Source organism: Opisthorchis viverrini (assembly GCF_000715545.1).
Source record: "Opisthorchis viverrini unplaced genomic scaffold opera_v5_33, whole genome shotgun sequence".
NCBI lineage: Eukaryota > Metazoa > Platyhelminthes > Trematoda > Opisthorchiida > Opisthorchiidae > Opisthorchis > Opisthorchis viverrini.
In genome coordinates, this window is record NW_008751689.1 from 2,355,720 (window position 1) to 2,366,907 (window position 11,188).

The window sequence follows — 11,188 nt, forward strand, 5'->3', positions numbered from 1 at the left end:
ATAATAATAATAATGATGATGATGATGATGATGATGATGATGATGATGATGAAGATGATGATGATGATAGGGCTTTGCACAGATTTGTTTGCATCTAAGGGGCTTGAAAGGAAGGCATAATCACAATTCTCTGTCCGAACAATTGGGCCAAAGTAGGCATACTGTCAAAGAATCGTTCTCAACCGGTTTGCAACAGATTTTACTTTAATACTAAGAACAAGATGAGGGTATTTGAAAATTGTGGTCATAGGTTACAAAAGTGGCGCCAACGCAAAACTGAATACACATTAAAAGCAATTAGTACAGTCAGGAGTTGCAGAGGGGAAACTAACATAACCCATTGGCAGATTAATCATTTCTACACTTTGGTCTGCAATGTCAAAATGAGCTATAAGCGGTCAGGAGAACTGAAATTCACGCAGGAATGGGGGCTAGTTTCTGATAGCCATCTCCAATGTAGTGAAGAACATATGTTCACGAACAAATTTGACCGGTAAACAGACACTTTAATGCCAACAGTCTATCGTAATATTGTCTACCTTCAGGTCTCCACAGAAAAATAGAAACCTCAATTGGTATAGAAACATCAGACATAAACAACTTGTCAACACCGGGTACACAAACAGTGGATGTTTCGAAATCACAGTCTAACTGAGAAAACTACACTGGTCCGATTTTTAGAGGTATATCCTATGTTCACGGATACCCTCAGCTTGAGCACTCCCTTCCTGCCGGCTAGGTTTCCACTCCTTACAATTAGCCGTTTCCAAGATTGTTGCATAGATGACATTTATACACCTAATAATATGTTCAGATAGGAAGTCATCATTGCCATTTGATCCATTTTATGCGGTCAGATATATACGGCGTTTTATCTCTTTCAAGCTTAGATACAACAGCTTAGGGGTTACGATGGGATATTATTTCCTCATCTTGAAATGTCTCCAAAATGTTCAGGGGTTAAAACTCTTTTAGGTGAAAATAAGTGTTATTCCCCAACCAAATATGGTGCCAAACGTGAAAATCAACCAATGCGTCTCACACACTACCCATGTTCTTTCAACTGTCCTCGTTTCGCATGGATTACCTCACAGAACAAATGGGATAGTGGAGAGCTAAACGTGGCTTCGGGTTTCTCCCACCCCCAGTCCAAAACTAGTCTTGTACAAATAGTCTACGCAACAAAATCGCTTTACTGGAGTTTGAAGCAGCCCACCATGATCATATTTAATCATTTCGTCAATATATCAAAACAGCGATAGCCATGATGCGAGATTTGGTCGCAGATCAGGTGTCGTTGATCTGTTTGCCGAGCTTGGCCATTTACTTTCAAATCGTAGAGACATCAGCAGTGCATGGTCACTCGGTTCCATAATCAGTCAACTCAGAAGAAGAAGACCACAACGCAACACATAATGTGAACAGCCAATCAGGACAATGATCAAATCTACCGGAAGTTGTCTAATAAACTAAAGGAAGGCAAGGAATGCAGACCACAATGCAGCACAGATCGTGAACGGACCAAAGAATTTATGCTTAAGCTCGCCATCAACCAACTAATCCCATCAGGAGATATCAGTTACCCGTTAAAAGTCGTATAGATGGAGGTGAGTATGAAGGACGTATCCACCCCGTCGCAAAATGATGATGTATTTACAATGATCAGTTTCGAATGAAATTGTAATGACTTAGAAGGGTACTATATTGAGAACAGTAAAATAAGGCAGCTACCATGTGAACTGGATTCATTCAATCGAACTGTGAAGAATTTCAGTTCCTTTAAATTTCATGGTTCTCAAAATCATCCGATACTTTGGTAGAAAATCAGAAGCTTTGATTACTTTCTAAGCGCTGATTTCAGTTTCAGGTAGATCCATTAGCTTGGAAACTAATGTAAACCTGATTCAATATTTAAGAGTATAAAAGTTTTTTCCCTACCAAAAAGTAGGCATAAAGGATTCGGACCAATACTGTTTGGTTTTGTAGAAATCGGCTTCACTTTCTCCTTTTGCTCCGAATGGCTTATCCAATAACTTTTATGCTGAGCTCTGTACATACTACTATGTTGGAGACTATTCCCCATACATCAGAATGTGTGCCCACACTGTGAAACCTCTCCATAAGAACCACACACACACACATGGAGTATCTCCCGATCCCGAGCCTATATACAGTAGAAAACTCGTATCGAGTTGAGAGCAGCTTAAAACCAACGACACAACTTGTGGTCTAGAACGACACAAAACAAAATCCTTTCCATACTGAGACAAAATTTCATTTTCAAAATAACAGTGAATCACGCTGGTGCAGGAGAAAGTCAATGTGAATCCAAGCTATGGCTCCAGCAGGTTGGACTGTAAATTTTTGTCTCTCAGCCTTGTAATAAGACGCCGCACATTATAGATTTTTCACAGCAGGAACACCAGCGTAGGGCTAAATTACTGCTGGTCCGTCATGCCTGATTATTGGTGGATTTTGTTCTCTTCAGCTGACAAACTACAACCAGTAATGAAAGTCGGTCCTGCATTCTGTCTCTTTGATCTCATTAAAGAAGTTTCCATTTGGGTAAAACTTATTTTCATTTTGTAGTACAAAGCTGAGTACAAAAACAAACACGAGTTTGACCATGATTGTTGAGGAATTAATTGGGAGATGTGCTGTGGTTGAAATAATAGCTGTGATTCACAGCTGGTGGTATAACTTGTGCGGTAATAATCTCACTGTCGCCAAGCACAGAGCCGTTTATGTCAAACGAATCCACCAGATAGGCTGTTTAAGCATGCGAACTTGGGCCGCAACATTAAACACCAAAGAGGCAGTGAATACAAGGTAAACCCCATTAGGTGTAGATGTTCCTTTGGCCTTGTTCAAGAACTGATAGTAAATAATACTACAAATGGTGGACACCAAATGGTAGGTGACCCTGTTGTGTACTTGTTGTGTACCAGACTAAGTCTACACCGTATCAGAATGCGCAGGCGTCGCTGTAACCGTTTGGAAGGTCATACTTTAGGCTAAGTAATTAATTGACTACTAATATTTCTCGTTTGACTTGGTAACTAATGGATCCACACCATCCCCACGTGCAAAATCACAATGCACATGAATTCACATAGTTTTTCAAACAGGATGTCCATGATTCGAGTAGTTTGCAAGGAGGATGCCGTCAACATTGACACTCCAGGCCTCCTGACTTTCGTTACAGCGTATCTACCTTGTGAAGATCAATGTCCACAAATCCAGCACTTATTTAAAACTGCAATGAATTCGAATAGTCATGACGAATGCCCCGTAATCTGAATGTACCTCGGACTGTGAAACGACACCAGTGCCGTAGCTACTGTCCGCAGCCCATTTATGCCACAGGCTGGATGCGGAAGGGTCACAGCCTGTCAGAACTGTTTACATTATAGCAACAACCAAAACTACAACCCGAGATGGTGGACCCAACGAGACATGTGGCAGACAGTCCACCACAGTTGGACTCACTGTTATCCCAAATCAAGTCTTGGGTTTAGTGATCCTAAATGACCTGGTTGAATGTGTAGACAGGCTCAGAGCATTCTGGCACTGAATTTCTCTTATTCTTTCCCATCCATTTGTTCTTCGTATCGTAGGTTTGTCTAAAGTTTGTGAAAATAAATTAGCCACTCGTCGAATCCCATTTGGCATTAAAGTCATTGACTATTTTCAGCATGGATTTTCAAGTGTTCGGAGTTGATTAACTGTTCAATATCATCTGTTTACTGGTTCATACACGTGATAAATTCTAAATGATATTTTTGGGTTAAACGCAAAACTTTATTCCGGTTTGAGGGGGCCGCAGCCGTCCTTGTTTTTACAACTTTTTTAGATACCCTCGTGTGCACGCCGACCTCAAAGGAAAGGGATAAAACGTTCGGAAACGGCTAAAAACATTTCAGAATAAAAGACGGCATTTTATCTTACATATGTAGTTTCCCCGAGAGTGTCGAAACGCAGTAACCACATAGTCATTCTGGTGTTAATTTAGTTGAGAAAATCCTGTTCATTGACATAGTTGACTCCATTCCATTCCGTCGCAGTCACTAACTTTCCAGTCATCATACTGTTAAGATTCTTTGAAGCAGTACTACCAACGAAGATCGTGTCGTACCGCCATTCCATATGGACTTGGTAGAACTTCAAGAAATGTCAGCGTACGTCGTTCATGTGCAGTTGCGAACAGAATCCTGTTTTCACAAATGGATAAGTGGGGGCTTTCAGAGAGGTATTTGAAAGAGAGATAGGGACTGACGAAACAAGCAGGCGTAAAGTTCGATTGTTGGTCACTAGGTACTTGTCCCAAGCAGACCATGGCTCATAACCCAAAAATCTTTTAGGCCATGTTTTGTCACAGTTCGAAATTTGTACGTCTACTCAGACGTGATGCGAAGAGTACATAAGTCAGCGATTATCGCAATCAAGCAACAATGCGATTCTTTCGCAAATGAGCGAGCACGAACCTCGAAGTACTGCTGTGTATGACCACCATTTTATGAATGCCTGGTTGCGTGTGATTATGGGATATTACGTCTTTACGTAACAATCATCATTAGGCTTTAAAGATTATCATGCTATAAGTCCCCGTCAAGAAAAAAACAGTGGGTGGTAAAGAGGTTATTACCTGGAACGGTCTCCCACGCAACGATATCACTTTATAGTTATACCTTTAGGTTTCTTATTGGGCTTTCCGTGAAAACTGGTTACCACCAAGGTGAAAACTGTAATCGATTGGTACGAACCGGCCCCACAAAAATCAAATGCACTTCAACGTAAGCAAAGTGTACCACTGTTTCTATTGGGGGAGGGGTAAAATTTCTGTCAACGCGTGAACTTGCGATCTTCTTTCTTCGTTCCAATACAAATTCTCCCTCACTTGGAATGCATACCCTTGGCCGTATAAAAGAGTTAACCAAGAACCTTGAGAAAAATAAATTAACAAAATAACACCACCGTGCTGAAACTCGGTCTCGGATTGATGGTTGTACCTCAGGTGATAAGAGACGAACTAAGTTTGCACCATTTTGACGCAGCCACAGAGCATGAAAAAATCACTTCACTTTACTAAGCTAATTAAACGAGACCTAGATGCGTAATGCACTAGTCATGAGGTTGGTAGAAATTCTTCGACAGCCCACGACCGGTTTTGCCCTTCACTTGAAAACATCATGAATGAGGGATTCAGCTTGGTTCCAGATGAGTCTCCCGCAAAATCAAATTGGTTTGCAAATGAGCGTATTTCAAGTCCTAAAGGAGTGTAAAATGTGCTTCCCATAGGCAACTATTTGTCCACCGACTTAACTTGTTCGAAACAATGTTTACCCAATCCATATTTGCATTCCTTCACAGGCCATAGTCGTAACTTCAACCCACTCTCTAGTTGCTCTGAAATATCGGTAAACCAGGCGCTGTACATTCGAGGTTCGGTTCGAAATTGTACTAGTTCACAAGTTTGCTGCATATCCGCACTACGTGACGAGTCATCATTGTAGTGTTGTTGTTGTATGTTTGACAAAGTAAACCTTTGTTTGTTTTACCAGCCCACTGACTCAACTCCAGTAAAGTGTTCAACATGCTTAGTCCACTCTAATCAGGGCCTCGCTGAACAGTACAAAACAAGCACAGTTGTGCGTCGGTACGTGGTGTGCTCCAGCCTACACGGCTCCTAGGTTAGAAACGTGTTCTTTTTTCCTACAAATTACGTTGTAGTAAGCAGAACTTGTGTTTGTGCAACCAAACAGTAAAAAGTCAAGAATAACCTGGATTAACGTGCCGGTTGGCTAAAAGATGTTGTTTAGTTCATACTTTTCGAAAGGACTATCAGTGTCTAATTTGTAAATTTTCAAACTTTTCGCCATTCGTTCTCGGCTCATTCGCTGGAAATATATTTCAATTGATATTTTGCCCTCTCAGTGACGCCGATCTACACTGAAAAGCCAGGAAGCACCGTACATCTGTTTTATCCATATTGCGAATCTCCAGCAGTGCACATCTCACGCAACTCAGAGAGTTTTGAACCCGCGGCTTTTCGACCACTGATGGGACACCGTTCGGCGATGAGTGGCTGAAAAGCAGTGTGATTAGCTCTCAGTTAGCCAAAATATATCACCGCTCATCCATCAGTCACAGAAACCACATCACGTGGCCTTGTATTGGTTGGCCTGATCCTCGAGTGTTGATTCCTCAGAAGAAAGTTTCACCAATCTTGTGGAACTGTTTTTTCACCAAACCAATTTTGGATTGGTCGTTGTGTGAAGAAAAACACTCTAATAACTGAATATTGTTACAGAAACAGTTTTTATGTTCGGTCATAGGTAAGATCATTCGGGCATTCCCTGACTATAATGGTTAGATATTCATACAGCGTCATCTGACGAGCATGGAGCAGCAGGCACGTAAGTGTGTTATTGTGTTAACTGTCTCTTGCTTGTTATTTATTCTGAAAACAGCTTTGCGTTGTCATGAAATCAGGCGAAAGAACTTGTGGTTTAGCAGAGACAGATTATGACGAAATAGTGCCCAGGGAAATAACACGGTCACGGCTAACTATTGCTCTGTTAACAGATGGCACCAGAGTAGAGCAAACAATCATACATATTCTGCCACATCCGCAGACCAGGGCGTCGAGACGCATCAAAATCTTTATGAGCATCAGCAATAAGTTGGGCTACACGTGTACTACCTACAGGATATATGGGTAAGAAACCAACGAATTCTGCACACCGAACGAACGTACCAAGTCCCATCTCTTCCGTCCAACAGTGAGGAGCGACAAATGGTAGCAGTCCAATATCGCCGACCGAAGGTGCGAACATTTGGCCACTGTCATTGTAAGCACCTCAGTTACAAAAAGGCATATCTCCATATTTCATCACGCTAACTTGCTCAGTGGAAGTCGATGTAGATCTCAAAGTGATGAAAACAACCCGGAACAACGAGCCACCTATCTATGAAGATGCAATAAATTTAATTTACCAGTTTGACTACTTATATGTGGTGAGTACGTTATTATCAACTCACTATTTAATGTCAACGGCAAGCTCATAGAAGCAACGGCTCTCGAAACTGGGGATCGTTAACTTTACGACCTAGTTCGGTTGGCTTGAGGTAACCAGATTTTCAAGAAAATGAGGAAATATTTATTTGACTACATAGCGATCAGAATACAGCACGGAATCTCCCAAGCGTTTTATTGCCGTAGGTCGAGCTGTTGCATTGGCAGCGCTAGCTGAATGCTTGCAGCTCTCAGCACAAAAAGTGCACGGGTCGAAAATTTCCTTCACCGAAATCAAGTTACCTACTAAGATTTTGCACACCTCGGCAGAACAATATACTCATTAGTTCTTTAGAAAGGTTGGCACTCGCATTTCGAGACCTGAAACTTTAGCAACCTACCTGACAGATTTCGAACTATTGACTTGTTTTGTGTTTTTATGTGACTCGTCAAAAGTTCAGGCAAAATTTGGGGTTTAAACCCTGTGAGAAGTTACGCTCAGCGAACTCGCATCCCAGTCGTTCTGGTTTCCGTTTCCGGATCCGCTTGAGAAGTGATAGATCTTCTTGCGACACCTGATGTAAATTCTGGTTCACCTCTTTCTCATCCTCCGGCAATTTCACGAGCGACATGACTGAATTTTAGATGGTACTTGGTGCTTACTCCGTTATTAGCAACGATAAGTACAGATCCAAGAGAAAAACAAGGCAAGTGAGTGTGAGCCTATGGGTTGTCCAGCTGCGTGCTCAATTTGATCCCTTCCAAAGTGATCAGAAATCATGTTATCATCTTTGCATCCAGATAACTAGTCCATAAGAAGGCCTTACTCTTGAACTCTGTGCGGTCTCCTACTTCAAATGTATTTATCCTGAAAGAACCTTTGTCCAGCATGGTGGCGTGCAAAGCTTAATGAGGTGACCGCGAAGACGCCGATCTGTAGGTCTAACAGCTTCTGTGTCTCTCTAGACCAGGAGCTCCCTGAGTTCCTCTACACATGTCGTAGCCGTTCACTGTGCTGGCGATTTTGCACAGTGTTTCGGGTTTCATCTAAAGAAGGTGCAGCATGATGAGGTCCAGATAACTGCGTACCACCAGAAACAGTCCGTTGTGTATGAAAACCGTTCGTAGTACAAGATGAGAAAGTGCTACCCATTGAAACTTGGTTCTACGCATCTTCTCTATAGTGGTCTCCAGAACTTTGGAGCAATCTGAAACCAAAGATCCACATTACGAGATAGGATGGGAGGTAAAGCTTCAACGGGTTAGGAAAGATACTCCAGGCTGTGTCCATATTCTAAATTTTCACACGCATAATCAATAGGATTTTCTCTCCGATTCTCATTAATCTGACCTCGTCACGAAGCAGCAAACAACAAAAGAAATAACCAGCAAGAAAAGCAGAATATCACTAGCCGATCTTTAAAATCCACCCAAAATTTCTGCCTAAAAGTAGCCCAAGCTTGGAAAGAATTGCCTCAAAAATGTCCAATTAGATTGGACACCCTAAATTTGTCCTAAACCTGCATGGTTCGTCTGAAACCATACAAAGTCTACCAAGGCACGAAATCTCATTTTAAATAGTTACCATGTTTCGGCGTGATCGGTCTCTAAATGCGAAGAGAGGTTCCATATGAAAACTGGTTCCTCCACCGTTCTTCCTTCCTGTTTGCATTTAGAAATACTTTAAAAGAGTGAATTAAGAGTTGTTACGTTATGTTGTATGCGCAAGTTCGAAAAGCACCCACTCGCGGCGTATAAATGACAAAGTTTTCCACATTAGCAGTAGGATTCCAGCCCCAACTAGACTGGACCAAGGAATTCGTCGCAACTAGAAGACCTAGTTCACATCTGGTGATAGATAGGATATTCTGTACTTGATTCAATAAAGCTTTTATTTTCGATTTTATGATTATTCTTTGGTGGGGATGTCCCACCAACCTGGAACAAACAGTCCGGTCTGAGAGACCCTCCTTGGCAGACTCCCGGTCCACCAACCCATGATCTGCGACAGCGCCTTGCCGAATTCCGGAACACCATGATCGAATGTGTGGTATTATGGTGTAGATAAATATGGAAGGGTGATGTTTCCAACTAACGCGTTGAATACCAAGCTCCTTTGTTAGGTGGCTTGTTGTCTATGTTTTGTTCACTGGGTTAGATGATATGCCATCTTTCCTCACAAGGCTCCGTGAATGTGGCCGTGTACTTTTGTTGGAATCTGTCAACGACCGCTTCGGCCACATTCGTTTTGCTCTCACACAACGGATCGCTCGATTTCGATGCCTTTCAGACGTCGCCAACGTCAATACCACGCATGACGCCAGTTGTCTTAGGTAGATACTTTTAAAACACCTGGACTGGAGTATGTAGGTATAGGTTGTAGGTTTCTCTTGCAGCGTACAGCATGGGGATCGGGCGACCCGTCGTGTACGCCATCTCTGAAAACGACCACTTTGCGCCCATATGCAAAGTTGTTGTTACAAAGTTGTTCAGCTTGTCCAACTAGTTCGTAATGAATAAAATGACGACACAAATGTGATCTACAAAATCCGCGTTTAGTTGCGGCATTACACTGTGCCAACTTTACACACGCCAGGCGATTAGAAGTCACACTGTCACATATAGTCGAGGCCTCATGTTCATCAGCCGTCAGATTACATAGCCAAGATATCATACCCAGCGTCGTGCATAGACGCGGCCCGAGCAGTTACGAAAAGTAGACAGGGGAGGCAACACCGCGTGCAGCTATCATAACGACCGCAATGAAAAGTCCTAATTTTCGTCGAGTCGGTAGGGCTGTATGAGGCATTACGGCTAAAGAGCGTGGCTACGTCCAATAGGAAAACAAGGATCCACATGTCGAGACGGCATGGGAGGGAAGGTCTAAACGGGTTACATGAGAAACTCCGGGATATTTGGAGCTGCTTATTTTTACACGAGTAATCGATGAGATTTTCTCTCCGATTATTATCAACCTGGCACTGTCATGAGGCACCAAACAACAGAAGTATCAACCATCATGAAAAGAAGGTCTTGAAAATCCACTCAAAATTTCTGCTTAAAAGAATCTCAACCTGGAAAGATTTCCCTCGAGAATGTACAATTATATTTGAAACACTAAATTTGCCATAGACGTGCATTGTTTGCTTGGACGTACAAAAAATCTGCCTGGACACGAAATCGAAGTTTCAATAGTTACTACGTTTCCGCATCATCTCTCTCTGAGTGCGGAGGAGAATTCCATATGTTTGTAGGTTTTTCTTGTAGCGGGTAGCGTGGAGATCAGGCGACCCGTTGTGTACGCCTTCTTTGAAAGCGACCAGTTTGCGCCCATATGCAAAGTGTTTGTGGCAGAGTTGTTCAGCTTGTCCAAGTCGTTTGTACTAAATAAAACCCCGTAACAAATGTGGGCTGCCAAAGCGTTGTTTAGCTGCGGCATTACGCTGTGTCAACTTTACACACGCCATGCCATTAGCAGGCACGACGTTTGATGAACATACAGCTATTTTCCCGCAAAGCATTTCTAACCGCAGCCGACACATATACCTCCACATGGCACGCTTTTTTAACGCGGCGGAGTAGGTGGCTATTCACTGAGATTGTTTGGGATGTCTTGATGAGAAATGGTCCTCATTTCGTCTCGTGTCCAATTGCCCACCAGGCGTACACCATCCACAAACGAATGATTAATGCACAACGTGGGTCGGTTCATTCACTTTTGAAGCGTGACTGGCAGCCATATTTGGATCGCAAACGAGGGTTTGGAGAAGCACGTTTCGCGTCGGTAGCCTGGAGCATGTTATCCAGAATAGTTTTGGGCAGCGTTGCTAAATGATGTGCGGAAATCAGATGCACGCCACTCAACACTGTTGCCATTAAGGAATTAAGAAGGAAGATAGCTAGATTTTTCTTGGTATTATGCATGTGACATTTTTGTCCGGCCGGACTTTGAGTCACACTGTCAGCGGACTTGAGGATAAAGAATTATCTCTCCTGGCGGTAATTTGTTCCATTTTTCTATCGTGCAAACGCTTTGACAAACGTTTTTGTCGTCCCAATCATTCTTTGAGTCAAAGCGTTTCGCTATGACTTTTTACGCACAGAGGTAACCTCTGCATTAAGAACTTTCGTCACATGACTCTTCTCTTTCCCTTTGAACCCGTATATTCACAA

General features: G+C 42.5%; 1 protein-coding gene across 1 annotated transcript in view; it reads left to right on the plus strand.

Annotated features, from left to right (window-relative positions):
* The window catches only part of T265_02645 (hypothetical protein), a gene marked incomplete at both ends in the record, with an annotated part of 14,376 nt that extends 4,641 nt beyond the window's left edge, over positions 1–9,735 (plus strand). Inside the window, 3 exons of the mRNA XM_009166943.1 lie at positions 9,139–9,348; positions 9,399–9,520; positions 9,575–9,735. Of these exons, the coding sequence (XP_009165207.1) occupies positions 9,139–9,348; positions 9,399–9,520; positions 9,575–9,735 (493 nt within the window). The remainder of the gene's footprint in view (positions 1–9,138; positions 9,349–9,398; positions 9,521–9,574) is intronic.
* Between the last annotated feature and the right edge of the window lie 1,453 nt (positions 9,736–11,188).